Source organism: Aquarana catesbeiana, linkage group LG13 (assembly GCF_042186555.1).
Source record: "Aquarana catesbeiana isolate 2022-GZ linkage group LG13, ASM4218655v1, whole genome shotgun sequence".
Lineage (NCBI taxonomy): Eukaryota > Metazoa > Chordata > Amphibia > Anura > Ranidae > Aquarana > Aquarana catesbeiana.
In genome coordinates this window covers 69,110,297-69,135,997 of record NC_133336.1, presented here as the reverse complement: position 1 = coordinate 69,135,997, position 25,701 = coordinate 69,110,297, and the positions used below count along the sequence as shown (strand labels likewise).

The following is a 25,701-nucleotide window of genomic DNA, read 5'->3' as shown; positions in this document are numbered from 1 at the left end:
ATCCACTCTTCCCTCCAGCCTTCCATCCACCTCCACCCCAGCTGAGGAGTCCCAGGATGAACTGGGCCTTTTCACCATAGATGAAGTGGATGCGGCCAGCTTCAGCCAGGTATACTTTTTTTGAAGATTTTGGGATTGTGTAAATGTTATTAATGATGTTAAGGTGTTCATTTTGAAAGTGCTTCATCAAAAATCACTTCTGCACAAAGAGTAATATGTAGACATATCACTAGACAGTAGTGGCCAAATATATACGTAACTTCAGATCTTGTTGATCATCTGAAATAATGGTGTGGTCAAATAGATAGCCTTTACTATTTTGTGTAATTATATTTTAAAGTTAGGAGCTGAAAATTGTGTGTGATTGCATAACAGAAAATTACAACTATGTCCCTTTTTTTTTACACAGGATGACCTCAGCCAGGAGGAGGCCTTGCCCAGTGGGAGAGAGGAGGAGGCCTTGCCCAGTGGGAGAGAGGAGGAGGCCTTGCCCAGTGGGAGAGAGGAGGAGGCCTTGCCCAGTGGGAGAGAGGAGGAGGCTGTGGCTGGGCCAAGTAGAAGCCGCACGGAGTGCCAGGTACCTCCCCTCCGCATTCTACACAAAAGGCCCAGGAGGATGACTGCAACAGAGCAGGAATCCCTAGAGCTCATACGGGAAGCAAGCCGGATCCTGAGTAAACCTCCCAATGCAGAGGAGGCGTATGGCACCTATATAGCCTGCAGATTACAGGAGTTGGAAAAGGGCCAACGCCTCCTCTGTGAGGGTCTATTTTTCCAGGCTTACCAGAAGGGCTTGAGAGGGGAGCTTACTGCTACCACATATCTGGCAGATGAAGCCACTCCTACTCCTCCTCCTCCTCCTCCTCCTGCCCCAAGTACACCACCAGAGGCACAACCTCCGAGGAAGGCTGCAGAGAAGCGTGGAGGGAAGGCTGCAGAGAAGCGTGGAGGGAAGGCTACACGGAAGAGTCGAAAGTGATTGCCTGGTTTCTGTCTGGTCTGACTGTGCTCCCTGTGCTCCCTATAGTCGCAAGATACCTATTTTCTTGTCCTCAAACTTGATGTGTGTCCTGGGGGACGAAAGGCTTCCCAGATTCTAAAAGTGTGTCCAGTGTTGCCTTCCTAATTTTTTTGTTTAGAAAATAAATACTTTTTGGTTTACCTTACATTCTTGCCTATGTCTTTTGATTAAAAAACGCCATTTTGTTTGGGAGTCGGCAGGTACAGGTCAAAAAGACTATGGGGTTGATTTGAGAAAAGCAAATAGTCTGTGCACTTTGCAGAGGGCAGTTGCCCTCTGCAAGTGCAATTGCTCCAGAGCATCAGAAATTATTTAAAAGCTTGACTTTGCAAAGAGTACCCAATCCTGTGCAAGTAAAAGAAAAAAAAAAAGATTTTTGCTTGCACATGATTGGATGATGGAAGTCAGCAGAGCTGCTTCACATTTAATAAAGCTTTGGAGCAACTGCTCTTGCAGAGGGCAAATGCAATTTCCAAAATGCACAGGCTTTTTACCTTTAGGAAATCAACCCCTATGTGTGTTTTTGTCAAAGAAAAAGAATTTATTTTGATTTTACATGATTTTAGGAATAAATCAGCAGAGCTTCCCCGAATTTAAGCTCTTCCCCTCAGTTTTTCAGCGACTGCACTTCCAACAAGTGCACTTGGTGTGCAATTTCTCAAGTGAACGTTTCACTTGATATTCTTAAATGATTTAAGCCTTTTGTCAAAAACAAGCTCGGGGGAAGCTCTGCTGATTTTTTCAGAAAATCATGTCAAATAAAAATTAATTGTTTTGGTTTGGGCTTCCTTGCATGTGCCCCTCGGATCCACAGCGAACACACTTCAAAATGCTCTTTATGTGGAATTATATGTATAATTAACAATTGGAGTGAAAAATGATTTTGCCTTTGTTAAATACACCCCCCTATGTCTAATGAACAAGGGACAACAACCTCATTAAGGTTCTTTAAAACAACACAAAATATGAATGTTAATTGTGGTAACTTGAAAATACACACCAAAAATGTGGTTAGCATTTAACACACATTGTAAAATAGCTAAAGTGCCGAAATAAAAAAAAAAAAATAAAATATCTATTTTAAAATTTCAAAGTTATGGAGATCTAGCTGTTACAAAATATTATATTAGTCATGGCAGGAGGATAAATCATGAAGAAAGAAGTTTGTGAGAACTCTGTGTGAATATAAAGCAGAAAAACAACTTCATTCCTCTCGCATTATCAATCCTAAAAAAAGGCTGTATTAAAAGACGACAGAAGAGGAATGTGCTAGCTTCAAGACGAAGGCTAGTTTTACCAGACCGAGCGCTTCCGTCTTGTAATTGCTTCAGAGCATGCGTCAGTTTGAGTTCGTCGGACTAGCACACAGACGATCGGTTTGTCCGCTAGAAAGAAGAGTCCGTCGGATAAATTTTAAACAAGTTTAAAATCTAAGTCCGTCCAACTTTTGAGAAAACAAAGTCCGCTGGAGCCCACACACATCGAATTGTCCGACGAAATCCAGTCCGCCGGGCAAAGTCCGCCGTAAAGTCCGCTCGTGTGTACGCGGCATTAGTTGTGCACGCTACAAATCTGGCCTTTATGGAGAAGTGGCAAGAAGAAAGCCATTGTTGAAAGAAAGCCATAAGACGTCCCATTTGCAGTTTGCAAGAAGCCATGTGGAGGACAGAGCAAACATGTTGAAGAAAGTGCTCGGATCATATGAGACCAAAATGTAACTTTTTGGCCTTAAAGTGGATGTAAACCCAATGTCATCATTTCTAAACTACTGCCATAGGGGTTATCTATAAGGATATACATGCCTCCTGCATGTATCTTTACCTGTCAAATGTCTCCCCTCTGTCTGTTATTAGACCTGAAAAACGGCAGATTCTGTGGGTGGGTCTGCTGTCTGGAGCTCGGTGGGTGGAGTCGTGATGTCAGTAGACTCCCCGCCCACCTCTACACTCCCCTTGTCAGTATGCATTTTCTCTGTGTATTTCTAACACTGAACTTCTGCTGAACATCTGCTATGATCTCTAACATCCAGTGAAAAGACAGGAAAGTAACCACATGACTTCAGCATGCCAAATCATGCTGAGGTGTGGGACAGCCAATCCTTGCAGAGCTGCTGAAGAAAGGAGTGCGGGAGGGAATTAAAAAATGCCTGTGTCTTAGGCTGTCACTCACAGCAAGGGGGAGTATTGGACAACGTTTTTCTCAGTTTGTCAAGAATTGTCTCACTGAACAATGAAAGAGAATTGCTCAGAGATGGATTAACTCTGTGTGGCAAGACTGGGCTCAAATGATAGGAAATCTTATACTCTACTGTATGATAAAAAAAAAAATCGGGTTTACATTCACTTTAAAGCAAAACACTATGCGTGTTGGAAAACTACCACTTCACATCATCCTAAACACACTCTCCCCACTGTGAAACATGGTGGTGGCAGCATCATGTTGTGGGGATGCTTTTCTTCAGCAGGGACAGGGAAGCTGGTTAGAATTGATGGGAAGATGGATAGAGCCAAAAACAGGGCAATCTTAGAAGAAAACCTGTTAGACTTGAGACTGGGGTGGAGCTTCACCTTCCAGCAGGACAACTACCCTAAACATACAACCAGAGCTACAATGGAATGGTTTAGATCAGGGGTCTCAAACTGGTGGCCCTCCAGCTGTTGCAGAACTACAAGTCCCATGAGGCATTCCAAGGCTGACAGTTACAAGCATGACTCCAACAGGCAGAGGCATGATGGAACTTGTAGTTTCACAACAGCTGGAGGGCCGCCAGTTTGAGACCCCTGGTTTAGATCAAAGCATATTCATGTGTTAGAATGGCTCAGTCAAAGTCCAGACCTAAATCCAATTGAGAATCTGTGGCAAGACTTAAAAATGGCTGTTCAAAGACGCTCTCCATCCAATCTGATAGAGCTTGTGCTAGTTTTCAAAGAATAATGGGCAAAAATGTCACTCTCCAGATATGCAAAGCTGGTAGAGACATCCCCAAAAAGACTTGCAGCTGTAATTGCAGTGAAAGGTGGTTCTACAAAGCATTGATTCGGGGGGGGGGGGGCTGAATAAAAATGCATGCCGCACTTATGACATATTTATGTCGTCATGGAGGAGTGCTCCAGTGGCAACCTGTGAAGCTCTGGTGAACTCCATGCCCAAGAGGGTTAGGTCAATGCTGGAAAATAATGGTGGCCACACAAAATATTGACATTTTGGGGCCAATTTGGACATTTTCACTTAGGGGTGTACTTACATTTGTTGCCAGGGGACATTATTGGCTGTGTGTTGAGTTATTTTGAGGGGACAGCAAATTCACACTGTTATACAAGCTGTAAACTCACTACTTTACATTATAGCAAAGTACCATTTCTTCAGTGTTGTCACATGTAAAGATATAATAAAATATTTACAAAAATGTGAGGGGTGTACACACTTTTGTGAGGTCACTTTGTCTTGGTCTATCACATAAAATCTCAATAAAATACATTTACGTTTTTTGTTGTAACATGACAAAATGTGGATAATTTCAAGGGGTGTGAATACTTTATCAAGGCACTGTACACTCTTTTCTCTACTCCTCCCAAAATCCCCATTCAGCTGGCAAGAGTGGAGAAAAGAAGTCCACAGAAGCTCCAAGTCTCTCTAGCTGGATCTTCCACAAAGAACAGTTGAGAACTGTCTCCACACTTCCAGTCACATGCTCCTCCATACCAGGAAGTATAAGTCATTCTCTTTGTTTCCAGCATGTAAGGGTAGGGTAGTGATTGTTTGTCATGTCCTCCATGTTTTCTCCTCATTGGGCACCAAGCAAGGGTCACATGATGGGTCTAACCCGGGGTGGGTTCTTCTGCGCTACACTAGGGACTTTATACAGGGTCACTTTACCAGACACATGGGGTACCTTTGCATTGTACCATTTTCATTAATGCCTTGGGACAAGGCTGAGGCTGGCTTGAGGGAATACCCGACCTAAGGCAGGCCTCTACTCTTAGAGATGAACATACACCATGTACACTCACACTGCAACTGTTCTCCAGTTAACTCTAAGTTCCTCGTGACAATGTACACCTTCACTGTAATCTACAGTACATTTAAGAGGGACATGCTGAGCTCTGTCCACATCCACCTGTCCAGCATTTTCCACTACTACTTCCCAGTGGTGGAGCGGGTCCTGCTGTGCACTCTGTATGGGCTCCACATGTGCACTCAATTTAACTCTTGAACCTCCGCACCTCTGTACAGGCTGGAAACTTTTGTAGTGAGAATCCTCTACCAATGCTCTGGAAGACAGACCACTGGTGGAAGGAGTGCAGACAACATCTCCCTCGCTGCTAGAGGCCACTTCATTAACAGGTACACGCTACGGACAGGTTGCTGTTTAAACTTCCGCTACTCTTGACAACCACTTCTGTCTTAACACTACTCCACTCTACACTGATATCTTCATTCGCCAATGTGCTAAAATCCACTCAGTGAACTGTTTGTGGGGTGATACACCTTTTTAGTAACTTCAGAGCAGGCAAGTACAACGTTTCAATACTTTACTTAAGAAAAGTGCAAAATGAACATTCCAAAGTCCAACATACAAGTGCAAGGTTATTCCTATGTTCCTACTTCTACCCACTACTCTTACCTACAGTCCGGTGCTGCCCCGACATACCTGCAAAGGTGAAGTCCAAGCAACTACAGTCCTTCAAAGGCACTCTCATGCAGATGAAAGTCTCTCAGAGGCATGCTCCAGTGTTGGTGTCTTCAGGGTGAACCCCAGGTTCAGATGGCTTTATATCCCAGCAGTAATAGTTAACTTCCTTCTACTCCTCGGGGGTATCATTCTCCGTCTCTCTCCCTTACTGGTCCCTGATACAGCCATCCCTTTCCCCTAGGCTCTCCATGAGGAAAAGTTCCTAAACTCTTTGTTCCCGGGATGGAACTTCTCCGGGGGCCAACTCTCATATCGGACCCCTAGATTCTCCCTCTACTGGACCCCTGCCCCATATTTATATAACATATGATTAGTGGGCCAGACCAAGAGCAGAACCCACCAAAAAGACCAAAGAACCGGAAAAGCCATAACTCCTAACCTCCTGGCTGGGACAGCACCTATCTAGCTATTTCAACCAGTTTACAAGCATACAAGCAGTTGAATGAAGCAGTAGGGTAGAGAAGGAAAGGTTACCATATGCTGCATGGGAGCAGCACCTTTTCAGGGGTCTGACAGGCTACTGGGAGGTAAAATGTGGCCTTCTCAATGGCTGTTTAAACCCCTAAGAGTCCACACGCTTGCGCAACAGCTTAATTGGGGGGGGGGGGGGGCTCGAGCAAAGTACATAAAGACATAGATGAGCAAGTTTGGGGTGGTGGAAAACTCGACTGGCCTGCATAGAGTCCTGACCTCAACCCGGTAGAACACCTTTGGGATGAATTAGAGTGGAGACTGCGAGCCAGGCCTTCTCTCCAACATCAGTGCCTGACCTCACAACTGTGCTTGTGGAAGAATGGTCAAACATTCCCATAGACACACTTCTTTTTTTTTTTTTTTTTAAATAAAGTTTATTTGAAAAAAATCAAGAAAATACATCGAGACAGAGAAAGAAATAAGAGCAAAATGCTCAACGTGTACATGGCGTAATAATAGTAAAGCAATTACAAAGAATGACTACATCAGATCTTCCTGTACCCTTTTCTTAAGAGTAAAAATGAGAAGACAATAATAAAATTAGAAATAAAGTTACCAATCGCTATGGACTTAGGAATTCCCGCCGCCAGAGCCCCTTCTGGGAACTAACTGCTCTGGCTAGCTGGGACTCCCCACGTCCACCTCGATACCTAATGTGAGGAAATATTTAGAAAAAAAAAAAAAAAGAAGGCCAGCAAAAGGACAAAGAAAATTAGAAAAGGGGAATTATATCTAAAGTACAGATGAATATTACAATAATATCAAACGTATACAATCTGTAAGTAGTCAAAGAGGCGAACTGTTGGGTTGAACTCTCTCAAGGTAGGGTAAGCCGTAGTCCCTTAAACAGGACTATGATCAACTGTGTTTAACAAACAGGGGAAAACCCTGTCCCAGGATCTACCCTGAGAACAACTTTCAGGCTAATACCATAAAAAGTACAGAATACCGAGAGCCTGAAAAAAAAATACAAAAATAAAAAGAAGCTGAAAGGTGAAAGAAGGAGAGAAAGAAGGGGAGAGAAACAAAAAAGGTGAGGGGAAGAGGGGGCCGAAGAGATTAGCTAAACATAAAGAGTAAAGGGAAGGAAGTGCACAGGAGACCACCAGGAGAAAGAAGTTGGAGGCCATCCAAAAAGGAGCCACAGTTATGGCCTATCGTTTACACATACAGGGGATGTCCAATGAGGGTAGCCCAAGGTTCCCAGATAGCCTTGAATTTGTCTAGGGTATCCAGTATGGTATTAGATATCTTTTCTTGCAGCATAATCCAAGAAATTTTTTGTTTGGCCGCTCGAGCAGACACTTTCGGTGATTTCCAGGACCGGGTTATAGTCATTTTAGCACCCAAGAGAATAAACTGAATCAACTTCTGGGTATGCTTGGATGTTTTGGGAATGGGGCCATTAAGTAGAGCAATAATTGGATCCTGTTTAAGTGCACAGCCGCATGTTCTGCGGATGAGGGAAAATATCTTATTCCAAAACATTCTGATTTTAGGGCACTCCCATAGTATGTGCAAAAGAGTGCCTCTGTGGTTGCAACCTCTAAAACAAAGAGGTGATGTTTGCGGGTAGAATTTGGCCAGTCGTGAAGGTACCATATACCAGCGTGTAAGGGTTTTCAGGCCCGCTTCATTTAAGGATGTGTTCACAATACCTCTGAAGGAGCGGGCAAAGTTAGAATGCCATGTGTCTAATTCCCAGCTGAAGTCAAGGTCCCGCTCCCAGCTCATCATATATGCTGCTTTCTCTGTGGGTTCCGCTAGGGATGAATAAATGAGAGAGATACCCCCTCTTGTGTCTAAGGCTGAAGCGCACCATTGTTCATAGGGCGTTACTGATAGGTGATTCTCACCACTCTTCCATATCCGGTTCAAAAAATGTGATAATTGGAGAAACCTAAATTTTTCATTTGAGGGCATTTCAAGTTTAGTAGTACAATATGTTAAAGTGAGGGGACCATTAGCGTTAAAGAATTGTCCAATCCTGTAGAGACCTTTGTCTAGCCACCATTTGAAGGATTGGATATCTAAGCCAGGGGGAAAGTTGGGGTTCCTGAAGATATGTGCAAGTGGGTGCTAAGTAGAAATGAGGGGTGTTAGTTTATGGAGGGTGTCACATAACCTCATGGAGTGGGACAATGTGGGAGCTAGTATAGGAGGGCGTTTTTTGGGGATGTTCCAAAGTAGATAATCTAAGGTGAAATTAGGGACCGCCTCTCGTTCCATGTTCACCCAATCTGGTTTGAGTCCTTTCATGTAAATTGTGGAAAATTGACTTAACTGCGCTGCCTGATAGTACCACCATAGGTTAGGTACCCCTAGGCCTCCCTTCTTTCTGGGTCTAAATAGAACCTCTTTAGAGAACCTGTGGCCTTTTTTTTGTCCCAAATAAAGCGAATGATAGCAGATTGTAAGCGTTGAATGTGCGATTTGGGGACCGGAATGGGTAGGGAGCGAAAGAGATATAAAATCCTAGGTAGAAGCGTCATTTTGTCCGCGTTCACTTTGCCTAGCCAGGAGAGTTTATAAAGTGACCACTGGGTCAGATCATCCGTGAGCTTTTTAAACATAGGGAGAAAATTATGTTTAAACATTAAATCAATACTGGACGTGAGGTTGATGCCGAGATAAGGGATGGAGGTTGAGTTCCACGAAAATGGAAATTTATTTCTTAAATTATTAACAATGTCCTGAGGGACGGATACGTTGAGGGCGACTGATTTGGAGACATTGACTTTAAGTCCGGAAGCTAGTTCAAAGTTGTGTAAAAGTTGAATTATGTTGGGGGTGGAAATTAAGGGGGATGTTATGAACAAGAGGACATCATCCGCAAATAAAGCGCATTTGTGGATAGATTGTCCGCAACGGACTCCATGAATGTCCGGATGATGTCTTATCGCGATGGCTAAGGATTCGATAGCCATCGCGAAGAGAAGGGGGGATAGGGGACATCCCTGCCTCGTTCCCTTCTGTATGGGGAATTTATCGGAGAGGTGTCCCTGTATTCTAACCTGTGCTTTAGGTTGGTGATATAGAGCTTCCAAAACATTAATGAAGTTTGGGCCAAAACCCCATTTACGTAAAATCGTGAAGAGGTAGGGCCAAGCCACCGTGTCAAACGCTTTTTGGAGATCAATGGAGAGGAGGAGACCCTCCTGAGGGGGGCCCCCATTCCACCCAGATTTCATTAAGGAAATTGCGTTTATTGCTCTCCGTATTTGGTCCGGGCCCTGTCTCCCTGGTATAAACCCCACTTGGTCCTTATGTATGTAGGAACCTATAAAAGAAGCGAGTCTGTTTGATAATATTTTCGTCATGATTTTAAGGTCATTATTAATTAATGAAATAGGTCTGTAATTGCTCACTTCACTGGGGTCTTTACCCGGTTTAGGGATGACCGAGATGAGGGCCAGATTGGCGTCAGGGTCCAAGGGGGAGTATTTGCTTAAGGAGTTGAAGAGACGAACCAGATACGGAGAGAGAGTATCTATAAAAGTTTTGTAGTAGAAATTTGAAAACCCGTCCGGGCCTGGGGCAGAATCTTTTCTGAGATCCTTAATGACTGCTCGGATCTCGGATTCTTGAAATGGGGATTCTAAAATGGAGCGATGGGATTCAAAGATTTTGATAGACACACTTCTAAACCTTGTGAACAGCCTTCCCAGAAGAGTCGAAGCAGTTATAGCTGCAAAGAGTGGGCCAACTCAATATTGAACCCTGCGGACTAAGACTGGGATCCCATTAAAGTTCATCTGTGTGTAAAGGCAGGCATCCCAATACTTTTGGTAATATAGTGTATGTGGACCAAAGGTGAGCAATGGCCAAAACACACAGCAGCTGCAAGGTGCCCCAGGCAGGCTTCAGTTTGTGCTACATGCTTGAACTGTTGTGGAAAAAAGTCTTGCTCTGAAGGATAAATAAAAACCAATAGGTCTGACCCAAGAAAAACTGCTCCAAGTTCCTTCCTATGCTGGTTATGTGATGAAAAAAGCCTAGACATATGGTCATAAGGTGTGTGCTGAAGGGGTGGGTGAAGAAAATATGGGACTGAATGCTTAGACTTTGTCACATAATCAGCACAGAACACTATCCTAAAAAAATTGTTTTCTGTTAGAAATATAAGGTAATGTAAGGTAAGAAAGATTTATGTTAGGGTTTGCATATAGAAGCTCTACTATTGAATCAGAGGCTTCTAAATGAGACTTATGTCCATTTGTGCAATTGTTATATATATATATATATATTTTAAAGCTGTAGAACACAGAGGATGTTTATGTATCGTGATGTAAGAAAATGCATCACTGATGCATATCTTTACCCTTTCAAGATGTAAATCAATAGAGTGCAGTGCTGCTCTCTGTTTATGTCGCCTAGTTGTATTTATACAAAAATCTTTTGATCACGTGACCACATTTAAGCATTCCCCCCTCCCCAAAAAAAGGGCAGGAAATAATTAAATTCACAATGGTCTCCGTACTAAGGTAGCAGCTGGTTCTCAGCTGCTGTGATAAAATACACAACAACCTGCCAGCAGGAACCTCCGTTTTCCAACCAAGAATTTTCTTTTCTTTCATTTCCTGTATCATAGGGGACATATATTTTACGCAGCCCAGTTCTTAAATGAATCCGGGAAAAAAAAAATGTACACCCCATCCGACCATCAATGCTTTTGTTTTAGGGGGGAACCATATTTTTCCCTCTCCCCTGCAGGGGAGTTACTTTCAAGCCAGTTAAAGTCCCTGGCCTTTCAACACAAGTCTTAGCCAATTAGCACTCAACAACTTCTATCCAATCATTTATTTCTTCTCCAAGATGAGTAGGAGCCTAATAATTTTGTGATAAAAGGGCAAAAGGCAGCCAAAGCCAAAAGGGGAATTAATGAGCTCCTCCATGTATTTGTCTTGTGAACAGCTGAACTGTTACAACTATTGACACTCATCAAAAGGTTCGACTCTGAACCTTGTCCAGACACTGCAGGCTCCACTGGCCATCTTCAAATTTAGAGAAAGGCAAGGCAAGAGCTTCGCCCTGTGTGATGCCAGAACCAACAAAGGACCATGGATCAGGTAATGAAACTTCAGCTTTCTCCCTTTTAAGATTTATTTACTGGCAGCTGACAAGGGGCAAATTCAGATCGAATTGTGCAGTCAAAGCCTTGTCAAGCCTTTAGATGCACCCTTGTCTTGAATCACCTTCACGACCGGCATTTCGTTCAAAAGCCCTTCGGCACTGGTCCTTAACAGCTTATGACATCACAAAGGACACCCGAGACAGATGCCTACATGGCATCCTGCAGCATTTTAAAAGAGAATTAGTGGTTTTAATTATGGTCGTAGAATGAAAGGGAACCATGCAAGCTCCACAGGAGACCTTTGATCGGGTCTTTTTGCTAGCACAATGCCACGGAACTGTGACTATGCCTGGTAAGGGGCCCTTTCTTGCCGAATGACTCACTGGTGATCTATGAATGCAGACAAGCTTCTAGCCCTCCCTCTTCATTAGTGAGCATTTCTATACAGGGGTCTATACAGTTCTCGGAGTCTACAAGCTATACAATTGGAAGAAAAAGCATCCCTACAGATTCTGCCTTCTACTTAGGAAATGCTGAAGGACTCGGAGTGACTTTATTCATTAAAACAGGTTGCCATTAATTAACTGTCATAAGGAAATAAAGAACAATGATTTGCATTTTCTCTTGTACGCGCTCTTTGGCAAATACATATAAAAGATGCCTGAAACAGACATTCATTCAGAAAGTAGCCTCTGAAGTCTCCTTTTACACAGTGGCAGCAGGAGCCGGCTAATTATTAGGAATAGATCAACAGGAGAACAAATGTTGAAAGTATAAATATGAAAGTAATTAACAAAATGTATAAAGTAAAATATAGGATCCAGTTTACTTGGCAACAAGTTTTTAAAGCCAGGTTAAAGACAACAGTGGATTTGGGTATTTGGTAACACCAGGGGGCACCACCTAGGCAGTTAATGCTGAGGTTTGTTAAAATGTTATGTTGCTGATACATATCTACTTTCCTTTTATAAGATATACAAAACGGGGGGGGGGGGGGGGATCTGGTCAATATTGAGAACACCCTCTTTTTTATTAAAATTCTAGTTTTCATGAGCTTTAACAGCACTATTGGTCTAACCAAGTATTTTAGGTCTCTATCTGGCTGCAAGAGAGCAATAACAAAAATGTTACTTTCTTATAGGATAACCTCTCATTTATGTGTTTATGTTACATTATGAGCTCATTCACACCATCTTGTTGTATGTTACCATGATGCATGGTAGTGCACCAGGCATAGCACAATGCATTGTGATGCCATTTATCCTAAAATCCCTTCTTAGGCCTCATTAACACGAGGCGGATCCGCTTCCACGGAGTCCGCCTCAGTCCGCCGGCTCAGCGGGAGATCTCTCCATTGATCTCCAGTGAGCCGGCAGATGACAGGTCCCTCTCACTGAACGGGGAGGGGCTTGTCGAGCGCCGCTGGTTTCTATGGAGAGATCGGACGAAAACGGACAGCATGTCCGTTTTCATCAGATCTCACCCGATCCGATAGCGACCGATCTGAATGTAGAGGCATCCGTCTGCTTTTAGCGGATCGGACGGGGTCGGGTGTCAGCGGACATGTCACCGCTGACATCCGTCGCTCCATAGACTAGCATGGAGCGCCCGTTCAGGTCCGCCATCAAAACTGACAGGCGGACCTGAACGGTCCGACCGTGTGAAAGGGGCCTTAGACAGTTGTCACTGGAACAGGTGTTCCTATTGGAAGATTCTTAAAAGGTCAATATTCTGCATTCTCCATCACATTCTGTCTCAGTGATAATGGTCAGTGGTCACCAGGACATATAGGAAGGGTGAATCTTCCTAACTAAAGAAAAAAATGTTGGGAATGTATACACTTTAACGGCTTCCTGACCAGCCGCCGCAGTTATACTGCAGCAGGTTGGCTTCCCTGCGCGAGCCGTCATAGCTGTACGTCAGCTATTTAAGACACTGTAGCAGGTGTCCCCGGAGCCGATGCACGTGCAACAGAGCGAGAACCGGGATCTGTGTGTGTAAACACACAAATCCCGGTTCTGTCAGGGGAAAGGAGACTAAGTAGGAACAACGATCTGTCTCCTCTTCTAGTCACTCCCATCCCCCCACAGTTAGAACACACCTAGGGAACACAGTTAACCCCTTGCTCGCCCCCTAGTGTTAACCCCTTCCCTGCCAGTGACATTTATACAGTAATCAGTGGCTATTTTTAGCTCCGATCACTGTATACAATGTCAATGGTCCCAAAAAAGTGTCAAAAGTGTCCGATGTGTCCGTTGCAATGTTGCAGTCCCAATCAAAATCGCAGATCACCACCATTACTAGTAAAACCAAATAAAAAAATAATAAAAATGCCATAAATCTATCCCCTATTTTGTAGACGCTATAACTTTTGCGCAAACCAATCAATATATGCTTATTGTGGGTTTTTTTACCAAAAATATGTAGAAGAATACATATCGGCCTAAACTGATGAAGAGATTCATTTTTTTTTACATTTTTGGGGATATTTATTATAGCAAAAAGTACAAAATAGTGTTTGTTTTTTTCAAAATTGTCATTCTTTTTTTGTTTATAGCGCAAAAAATAAAAGGGAGGTGATCAAATACCACCAAAAGAAAGCTCTATTTGTGGGGGAAAAAAGGACATAAACTTTGTTTGGGTACATCTCACGACCGCGCAATTGTCAGTTAAAGCGACGCAGTGCTGTTTCGCAAAACATGGCCTGGTCGGGAAGGGGGCAAATCCTTCCAGGAGTAAATTGGTTAAAGGGCCGTACACACAGACCAAATATTGTGTGATATTGGCTGGATCTGACAGAAGCTGGCCAAACATGCGGCTTCTGTTGAAGGGGCATGAACGAAAAAGGTCTGCTGAATGGTATCCAATCAGCCAATGTCTGAGAGCTCTGACCGGTGTATTCTGGTGGGGGGGGGCTGTCCCCTTGTCAGAACACAATAGCTCAGTGGTGGAGATCTCCTCCTGCGCACTTCAGGTTTTTAAAAAAAAAAAAAAATGATAGTGTGTACCAGGCTTAGGGCTTGTCATGAAGATTATGGCACACATACTGTAAATTGTATTGATTAAAACAAAACTGAAGTGTAAAAAACAGTGAGCAGGCAGGATTTTATTGCACTGTAAACTGAGCTGCGCATGCAGCCTGCCTATCAGGCCTATCATAAAGGCAGCCCAGCAGTCAACTGAAGAAGAGCGTATAGCAGGCTGACAACGTTCCTGCTTATTGTGAGTCAGTGGCTTAGCGTTAGCCTGCAACAGGAAGTGCTGTTATTGGAAGATTTCTAAGTAAGAAACATTACAACAGATTCACCAAAAAAATATTTGATTAAGAAAGCTTTGTACAGTGAGGCCAAACATACTGAAAAAACAGATTAATCATTACATACACTTTAACCATGGAGGCCGAATGACTGCAGTGGAACAAAGACAGATACGCAGCCACTAGATGGAAAATCTGCAAATCCATATATATTTTTCCCTTCAATACAATCATAAATATGGCACAACATGAAGGTAAAGGCCTGAAAGTCAAATCCAAAACTACTTTTAAGGTAAACATTACAATACAATTTACAATATGTATTTAAAAAAAAAACAATGTAAAATGTATTTGATTTGTATGTATTATTTACAGCACAATCATTAATTTGTTTCAAATGTAATAAAATTGTACTATTGAATTGATTACAATAATGTGGATGTAGGTTAACAATAAAAACACATACAGTGAAACCTTGGATTGCCAGCATAATTTGTTCAGGAAACATGCTTGTAATCCAAAGCACTTGTGTATCAAAGCAAATTTTCCCATAAGAAATAATGGAAACTCAGGTGATTCGTTCCACAACCATTTATTCATAGGTCCTTCAGTTTATAGTCCATATAAAAATATTATAGCAATGTGATAGGTCGTGCAACCATAAAATGTCCATTCACAATTGGAAGCCTCCGCAAGGGGATTAGAAGCAAAATCCAGCAGTATAAAAGAGAAGAGAGGCGCCTCTAAGAGCCCATTCACACCTGAGCGTTTTGTAGCTTGAAGCCTCAAGCTACAAAACGCTTGAGGGGAAAAAATCCATTATTCTCTATGGAGATGGTTCACATCTCCACTCCAAGTCGCCTGAAGCCCTACGCCTGAAGCTCAAACAAGTTCTGGACCCTTTTTTGTCGTGCGAATCGGGCAGATTTGGGTGTTTTTGGAGCAGGAAGCAGATGACAAAATCTAACAACATAGCAACAAATGATGAAACAGATGATCATTTTTCCTATTGGCTTATAAACAAAATGCCAAAGCTCAAAAACGCCGGACAACGCTGCATGGAAACGCACAAATATGCCCGAAAAAACGCGCGTCAAAACGCTGGAAGAAACGCTCAAAAGCGCTACGCTCAGGTGTGAATGCAGCCTAAATGTAGCAATACGGTTACATTTATTGAAGGTACAACATTTAGCAACTCACATGGTTGATGATTAAAACAGGCACATCTAAGTATGCAGGCATCCGGGGTAAAGCTGTCCAATTAGACCATCCTCCACATCACCGACTCTCACCGTTGTCAGTCTGCATTCGTAACCAGGAAGACTACCCTGAAAGCGAGGCTTGAAGCCCTCATGGAGCGCAGCATGGAAGGGATGACCTTGATGGTGGTGAGGAGGATGATCTATGTGGACAGCTTGACCCCGGATGCCTGCATACTTAGATGTGCCTGTTTTAATCATCAACCATGTGAGTTACTAAATGTTGTACCTTCATTAAATGTAACCATATTGCTACACGTAGAGGCGCCTCTCTTCTCTTTTATACTCAATTGTGACATGACACTACTTGTATATCAAGACATCGCTTGTATATCAAGTCAAAATGTATTTAAAAATTTTGCTTGTCTTGCAAAACAAGTTACTCTCAAACCAAGGTTCTACTGTACCTGAGAAAAAAAACAAAGAAAAGCATTACTTAGAAGTTAAGGTGGTCCTGTAATTCTGAATTAGGGTGGTTTTGTGTATGAGAACTGGACCTCTGGTGGAGTCTCCTCACTATGGTAATCACAGTGGTTCCCTCTCCTGCACTTGCCCTGTGTCAACGGAAGTTACCATTGTGGAACCTGCTTGTAGAGTTGAAGTTGCCACTGAAACATGGAGTTGTGAATCACAATGAAGATATTTCAGCATTGGAAATAGGAAACAATAGTACAAAAATGTTGCCTCCCCCCTCTTCCTACCTATGTTGCAAAGTGTTTATAAAAGAGGTCTGTGGAAATACCTTTTATTTTTAATCTGTTCTGGTGGGAAGCTCTGGCTCCCCAGTGTCAGTGAGTGCCTGCTGCTAGAGAGGGGGTGGGGGAGCAGCGATAACTGGAGGCAATGGGAGGCAGCGGGGAATGTCATGGCCCCAGGAATTCAGAGCCGTTGTCGAGCGTTCCCTGACACTGGGGAGCCAGATCTTCCTAATCATGTGACCACAGTGAAGCAGATTTAAAAAATTATATTTCCACAAGTCTCTTTTATAAAGGCAATGCAGCAAAGGTGGGGGTGGGGGGCAACATTCTTAACATTTAATATTAGCCTTTAACTCCACTTTAAATGAATGTCCTCTCCCCCTTTAGTGCAGCCTGTGGTGTAAAACACATACCTTCCTTTCCATTCTCAGAATATTCAGTGTGTGTCCCTGCCCAGTACTGCACAGCCATTGGGCACTGTTGCCCAACTCATTCCTATAGGTGAACCATACTCATAGCAGCCTCTAACCATACAGTGGAGTATGACTTACCTATAGGAATGAATAAGGCTGCGGTGCACATGTGCAGAAAAAAGATCTGATGTAGATGTTTTTATAGCAAAAGCTGTGCGATGCCAGGCAGGTCCGCATAGTAAATATCACTTGAGCAGGTAGGAAGGGAAGTATGAGGGTGGGGGCATTAAATAAAGGACAACTGTACTAAAGGGCACATATTTGACATAATATCCATTATTTTTACATATTGGCTCAACAGATTTGCTTTAATTGGAAAGATTTGTAGATTAGCGACTAAAGAAAGCTCTAATGCCGCGTACACACGATCGGACTTCTCGTCGGAAAAAGATATGATGGCTTTTCCGACGGGATTCCGCTCGAGTTTCCCTTGCATACACACGGTCTCGCAAAAGTTTGCTGAAATTACGACCGTCAAGAACGCGGTGACGTACAACGCTATGACGAGCCGGGAAAATGAAGTTCAATGCTTCCGAGCATGCGCCGAATTGTTTCCGAGCATGCGTAGGAATTTTGTGCGTCGGAATTGCTACATTTCCGGATAGAAACTTTTTCCGACCGAAAAATTGAGAGCATGCTCTCAATCTTTTGCTGGCTGGAATTCGGCCAGCAAAAGTCCGATGGAGCATACACACGGTCGCATTTTCAGACGCAGAACTCTCATCTGTCTTTTGCGGGCCGAAATTCCGATCATGTATACGCGGCATTAGTAGTACAATGTATTTACACTATTTCTCTCTTAAAAACTGTTGAGACAAGGTATCAATCACACAAGAAGGGCATTCTTATCAGTCAGTCAGGTGACACATAGACTTGCATTGTGGGAAAGCGCAGTAAAACACAAACAGCAAGCAGAGCTTGTAGGAGTATGTAATGTGCAAAAAGGCCGGTTCCATGTACACATAATTACATATTATACAAGAAAAGTTTTTTTTTTAAAACCTTAACACACATTGATGTGTTTAAACATGCAATGCTGCTACAAAAACCCACTTACATTTAATGCTTTGCAATCAATAAAGTTGAAAGTTGACATCATATAAACAGTTAGAAAAGACTGTGAACCTTCATACAGAAGAAGTCATTATTACCACACATTACACAGACATTTTTAGTACCTCACAAAATGGCTGCCTTCACTGTGCCTCAGACAGACCAATAACCTCACAGGCCACACTTTAGTAAATATTGGTTGAGTTGCCAAAAAAAAAAAACACCTCATCTTTGCTTTGGAGAGGTCCTCTTTAAACTGATAAACCAGACTTCTGTGTAAGTTTAACACCCAAAATATACTCCCCACTGTGCTTCTTTTACATCATTTTGTAGTGGAAAATCAGCAGCGTCAAAATGGTTGCCCCAAGAGCCTAAAGTCAGTCTTCTTTATTGCAGCGGTTTCTTCGAAGACTCTGAAGGTGCATTACGTGTTTCCTTTCAGACTGTGTTTAAGTCGCAGGCGCTCCTCTTTGAAGTATTGAACAGCATGTAATATTGCATCCCTTTGATTATCATCCTTTGCCTTGCTGGCGTATGCAGAAAAATGTTTGATGGCATCATCCAAAAGCATTCCCGGGTCGATGTCACGTCTTTGTTGACGTAGCATTCGTTCACAAGCAATGGCATAGTTCTTGTGCCAAGTGATGGGGTGATTCTCTTGTTTGTTAATAACTTCTCTGTACAACTGAAACATGACAGAAAAAATCCTCCCTTTATCTTTACAACACTGCCAATTCCCAACTTTCACTGTTCATGTGCTTCTCCTAACCATCAAACTTCAAACCTGATTCAAATACCATTAATAAAACACAGAGGCAGTATAAAAAACGCAACAGAGATTTAAAGTAGAAGTCACACCAGACTTTTACAATTTTTGGTCGATCCTCAGGGGACGCAGTGCACTTCGCACTTGGTTCCATTGAAATCCATGCAGTGTGTACTGAGCAGCAAGGTTAGATTGCTTTGCTCATTGCTGTCTGACCACGCTGGATGAGGGAGATGGGATCTATTCTTAGCTCAGACTAAAGCCTAGTACACATGATGAGATTATGGGATGAATGACCGTCCGTTTTTTTTTTTTTGCATGCTAGTCTCCATATCGAAAACGAATAGGTTACTACAGTAGGAAAATTCTCAGAATAAAAATTCGGAAGTGATGTAATGTATATGTATTGTATTTTCGGATGAAAACTGTACTGATTGAATGAAAATTGTACGATCTGGTATCCTATGAGAAAAATTTTCAAGTTTGTCCGAAAATTTCGGATGACATCTGTATACTAACAATCAGATTATCGCACGATCGCTTCAAAAGTGTTTGTATTTTTTGTACCATATTCTGTTTGTGTAGTGGCTTAAGAGTGCACAGAGGAGAGGGGGCATGATGGAGTGCACCTGTACCTCCCCTATGGGAATGCCCATAATTTGGGCCTCAGCCTGTGGAGGAGCTACAGCCAGCACTAGTAAAAATATCCTTTCACTTCACGGATTTGAACAGGACAAAGTGTGGTGTACAATGGGTCATTCTGGGGGATTTAACAAGCTTTTAAAACTTCTGGCCAGAGTTCTTCTTTAGGTCACAAAATATTCAATCAGTTAGACAATGTACTAACAACCATCGTTTCCATAGTCTTGCCTTTACTTTGCAGTTGAGCCAACTGTACCACTGATAGACAGCCCAATAGGTACCAGAGTATGACCACACTTTCTAGTCCACTCTGTAGTATAACAGACACACAGGGGTAGATTTAATAAAACTGGTGCGCTCAGAATCTGGTGCAGCTGTGCATGTTAGCTAATCAGCTTCTAACTTCAGCTTGTTCAACTAAAGTGATACTAAAGTCCCGTTTTTTTTTTTCTTTAAAAGTAACAAACATGTCATACTTACCTGCTCTGTTGCAATGGTTTTGCACAGAGAATTTATTGTAGATCGGCAGCTTACTGTATTTTTGTGCCACATCCAAAATTGAAGCTAGACAACAAGAAAAATCCCCTAGTGGTGGACTTTTAACCACTTAACAACCGGCCCATAGCCAAATGACGGCTACAGGGCGGTTGTTTAACTCTGGGAGGACGTCCAGGGACGTCCTCCCAGAATTCTGCTCTCGCGCGCCCCCTAGGGCGCGCACTCGAGAGCATCCGTGATCGCCGGGTCCAGAGGACCCGGCGCATCACAGATCCCGGTAAATGGCCGCTGATCGCGGCCGTTTACCATGTGATCGCTCCGTCAAATGACGGAGCGATCACATGTAAACAAACCGGCGTCATCTGATGACGCCGGTTCCTCTCCTCCCCCTCTCCTCCCCTCCTGTGTACCGATCGGTACACAGTGACCGAAGAGGCGGATGGATGGATGGCTGCAGCGTTGTGGGCTGCATCTGTAGTGCCCACAGCGCTGCACAGAGACATCCAGCCATCCATCCATCCATGCTCAGCCATCCCCACTACTCTGCATGCCCTGCAATGCTGTGCAATACTCTGCAATTCCCTCTGCAATACCCCGCAATACTCTGCCATACCCTGCAATACCCCGCAATACTCTGCCATACCCTGCAATACCCCGCAATACTCTGCCATACCCTGCAATACCCCGCAATACTCTGCCATACCCCGCAATACTCTGCCATACCCTGCAATACTCTGCCATACCCTGCAATACCCCGCAATACTCTGCCATACCCCGCAATACTCTGCCATACCCTGCAATACCTCGCAATACTCTGCCATACCCTGCAATACCCCAAAATACTCTGCCATACCCCGCAATACTCTGCCATACCCTGGAATACCCCGCAATACTCTGCCATACCCTGGAATACCCCGCAATACTCTGCCATACCCTGCAATACCCCGAAATACTCTGCCATACCCTGCAATACCCTGAAATACCCCGCAATACTCTGCCATACCCCGCAATACTCTGCCATACCCCGCAATACTCTGCCAATACCCTGCAATACTCTGCCATACCCTGGAATACCCCGCAATATTCTGCCATACCCTGGAATACCCCGCAATACTCTGCCATACCCTGCAATACCCTGAAATACCCTGAAATATCCCGCAATACCCAGCCATACTCTGCAATACTCAGTGATACCCAGCCATACTCTGCAATACTCAGTGATACCCAGCCATACTCTGCAATACTCAGTGATACCCAGCCATACTCTGCCATACCCAGCCATGCTCTGCAATACCCCACAAAAATCTGCAATACTCTGCCATAACCCGCAATACTCTGCCATACCCAGCCATACTCTGCCATACCCAGCCATACTCTGCAATACCCAGCCATACTCTGCAATACTCGGTGATACCCAGCCATACTCTGCAATACCCAGCCATACTCTGCAATACTCGGTGATACCCAGCCATACTCTGCAATACCCAGCCATACTCTGCAATACTCGGTGATACCCAGCCATACTCTGCCATACCCAGTCATACTCGGCGATACTCTGCAATACTCTGCAATACCCAGCCATACTCTGCAATACTCTGCAATACCCAGCCATACTCTGCAATACTCTGCAATACCCAGCCATACTCTGCAATACTCGGTGATACCCAGCCATACTCTGCCATACCCAGTCATACTCGGCGATACTCTGCAATACCCAGCCATGCTCAGCCGTACCCAGCCTCTGTATGTGGCCAGGCTGTGGAAGTCTCACACATGTGGTATCGCCGTACTCAGGAATAGTAGGAGAATCTATTTTGGGGTGTCATGTTTGATATGTACATGTTATGTGTTAGAAATATTGTATAAATGGACAACTTTGTGTTAAAAAAAAAAAAAGCGTTTTAACCACTTCCCGCCTTCCGTCATACGACGTCCTTGACTTTGTGCGGGGATATCTGAATGATGGGTGCAGCTACAGGCATCATTCAGATATCATCTTTTTCAGCCGGCGATTCCCTACACCATAAGAATGATCGTAGCGGCTGTTACACTGCTTGATCGTTCTTACGGGAGGCGAGAGGGGACGCCCCCCCCTCCCGCCGCCCTCCGGTGCTTCTACCGACTCACCGCTATGATCGAAGCCAGGATCTTTTTTTTTTTTTTTTTTTTTTATTTCAGGAACAGCCTAGAGGTGAGATGTGGGGTCTTATTGACCCCATATCTCACTGTAAAGAGGATCTGTCATGCCATATTCCTATTACAAGGGATGTTTACATTCCTTGTAATAGGAATAAAAGTGATCAAAAAATTTTTTTTTTTGGAAAAAAGTGTCAAACTAAAATAAATAAAGTAAAATGAACAATAAGAAAAAATAAAAATTTTTTAAAGCGCCCCTGTCCGTGTGCTCGCATGCAGAAGCGAACGCATACGTAAGTCCCGCCCACATATGAAAACGGTGTTCAAACCACACATGTGAGGTATCGCTGCGATCGGTAGAGCGAGAGCAATAATTTTGGCCCTAGACCTCCGCTGTAACTCAAAATTTGTAACCAGTAAAAAATTTTAAAGCGTCGCCTATGGGGATTTTTAAGTGGTGAAGTTTGGCGCCATTCCACAAGCGTGTGCAATTTTGAAAGGTGACATGTTAGGTATCTATTAACTCGGCGTAACTTCATCTTTCATATTATGCAAAAACATTGGGCTAACCTTACTGTTTTGTTTTTTTTTAAAGCAAAAAACATTTTTTTTTCCAAAAAAAACGCGTTCCAAAAATTGCTGCGCAAATATCGTGCGAGATAAAAAGTTGCAATGACTGCTATTGTATTCTCTAGGGTCTTTGCTAAAAAAACATATATAATGTTTTGGGGTTCTATGTAATTTTCTAGCAAATAAATGATGATTTTTACATGTAGGAGAGAAATGTCAGAATTGGCCTGGGTGCTCCAGAACGCCTGAAGGTGCTCCCCTGCATGTTGGGCCTCTGTATGTGGCCACGCTGTGTAAAAGTCTCACACATGTGGTATCGCCATACTCGGGAGTAATAGCAGAATGTGTTTTGGGGTGTAATTTGTGGTATGCATATGCTGTGTGTGAGAAATAACCTGCTAATATGACAATTTTGTGAAAAAAAAAAAAAAGAAAAAAAAAAAAAAACTTGATTTTGCAAAGAATTGTGGGAAAAAATGACAACTTCAAAAAACTCATCATGCATCTTTCTAAATACCTTGGAATGTCTTCTTTCCAAAAAGGGGTCATTTGGGGGGTATTTGTACTTTTCTGGCATGTTAGGGTCTCAAGAAATGAGATAGGCCGTCAGTACTTCAGGTGTGATCAATTTTCAGATATTGGTACCATAGCTTGTGGACGCTATAACTTTCACAAAGACCAAATAATATACACTAATTTGGGTTATTTTTACCAAAGATATGTAGCGGTATAAATTTTGGCCAAAATATATGAAGAAAAATTACTAATTTTCAAAATTTTATAACAGAAACGAAGAAAAATTTATTTTTTTACAGATTTTTCGGTCTTTTTTCTTTTATAGCGCAAAAAATAAAGAACCCAGCGGTGATTAAATACCACCAAAAGAAAGCTCTATTTGTGTGAAAAAAAGGACAAAAAATTCATATAGATACAGTGTTGCATGACTGAGTAATTGTCATTCAAAATGTGAGAGCACCAAAAGCTGAAAATTGGTCTGGTTATTAAGGGGGTTTAAGTGCCCAGTGGTCAAGTGGTTAAGGCACATAAAAGAATATAAAAGTATATCTAATACAAATATAATTTATTGAGTTGAAACAGTAAAAACACGACAATAGTGTAACATCTATTATTTGGAATGCCAATTAGGCATTTTTACATCGATGTGTATACAATAATAAAAAGTGGGTGCAAGAGTACTTTTTAATAGTGTATAATATTTGTATTAGATATACTTTTATATTCTTTTATGTGCCTTAAAAGTCCACCACTAGGGGATTTTTGTTGTTGTCTTGCACAGAGCAGCCCAGATCCTCCTCTTCTCAGGTCGCACTTCGGTGCTCCTGGCCCCTCCCTCCTGTTGAGTACCCCCACAGCAAGCAGCTTGCTATGGAGGCACCCGCACCAAGCTACAGCAGAAGCTTTACTGACTTCCATCATCCAATCACGTGCAAGAAAAAATGTGTTTTTTGTTTTTTTTTTTTCCTTGCACGTTATTGGGTATTCCTTGCAAAGTGAAGCTTAACCTCAATTACTAAGTTCTGGAGCAACTGCACTTGCAGAGTGCAACTGCATTTTACAAAGTGCACAGTCTATTTGCCTTTGGTAAATCAATCATTATGATTGGGCTTTTATGTAAAATTCTTAGAGCACCAAGCCTATTTAAAGTTTTTTTTTTTTTAAAGCCTCTTCAGGAGAGTGCAATAGTGGTAGGGCTATGCCACAGCTCACTGATGTAACTGGCATCCTCTGAACTATCTCCTAGTAGGTTTACTTTCATTTTGAGAGAAGGTCTGGGGTAGGGATTATTGAGTTGATAGACTTTCTGCTCTTTAACGACCATAACAGAGTGTTGTTCATCACAGCGTGGGGCCATAGCGGATACAAAGTTCTACAATAGAAACTGGAAGTTTGAAGACCCATCAGAGTGTACTATAGTTGCCTTCCTGGAGAGACAGGTCTCCGGACTTGGAAGATGCAGGCAAAGGTACCATGATTACACCAAATCTTGTAACACAAATCGCAGAAAACATTAAAACTGCAATTCTCTTATGTCATCATGGCATGTTATGTCTACTGTGTACTAGTTGTGCCCGGGTTCATCCTTTCTGACTAGCTCCTTTTGTTCCCCAGATCAAAGGTAACCTTGCATAGATTACACAAATTGAAACAATGTAACCCAACTACCCTGTGTGAAAATTCCTGTATTCTAAATGCTAATAAGGAATTGATTTGTGAACGTGGCTATTAGCTTCAAAAAACCATGCACAATAAAAAAAAGCACAAAAATGACTAAAGCCGGCTATAGACGGTTAGAATTTTGGACGGTTCAGCAGTGACCACCCAAGATTGGAACCAGGTATGGGCATGCTGATTGTACCAAAGTCGATCTATCAATCAACTGTGGTACAATGAGCCTGTGGAATCTTTTATGCAATTATTGCCAGCGGCCAAAGCCACTGCTAATAATCACTGTGTGTTCTCCCAGCTAGGACGGCTCTCCCCCCCCCCCCCCCCCCCCCTCGCCAGGAGAACACAATAGCTCCAGGGGAGGAATTCCCCCATCAGCATTGATTGTGTTGATTGGGGAATTGAGTGACCTGTGGTACCAGGAAAGAAAATCGAATCATCTATGGCTGGTTTAAAGTGGTTGTAAATCCTCCCTATAGGTAATCCTAACTATAGGTAAGCCTAGAATAAGGCTTACCTATAGGTAGTGCAAATATCTCCTAAACGTGCGCTGTTTAGGAGATATTTAACTTGTAGTGCACCGATGATGTACTCGGCGCATGCGCTGTAAAGAAATGGACCTCCGTGCCATTTCTTCCCCAGTGTGTGCCATTACCGACGGCATCCGCGCACACATGCACGGAAGTGACGTCACGCAGCTCCGGCCAATCACTGAGCCAGAGTCCGCGGAAGGAAGAGGGGCAAAGATGAACGCAGTCTGCACAGGGGACAGCGATGGATTCGTTTGCAGGTAAGTGTCACATAATGGGCTAGTATGCGATGCATACTAGCTCATCATTATGCTTTTAATTTGCAGGCTTTGCAGGCAGCAAAAGAGGAATTAAAACCCATCAGGGAGTTT

At 42.9% G+C, this 25,701-nt stretch overlaps 1 protein-coding gene across 1 annotated transcript in view; it reads right to left on the bottom strand.

Annotated features, from left to right (window-relative positions):
• Positions 1-16,021: 16,021 nt before the first annotated feature.
• TMEM260 (transmembrane protein 260) overlaps positions 16,022-25,701 on the bottom strand; it is a 164,510-nt gene continuing 154,830 nt past the window's right edge. Inside the window, exon 17 of the mRNA XM_073610421.1 lies at positions 16,022-18,686. Coding sequence (XP_073466522.1) covers positions 18,426-18,686 — 261 coding nt within the window. The 3' untranslated portion in view covers positions 16,022-18,425. The remainder of the gene's footprint in view (positions 18,687-25,701) is intronic.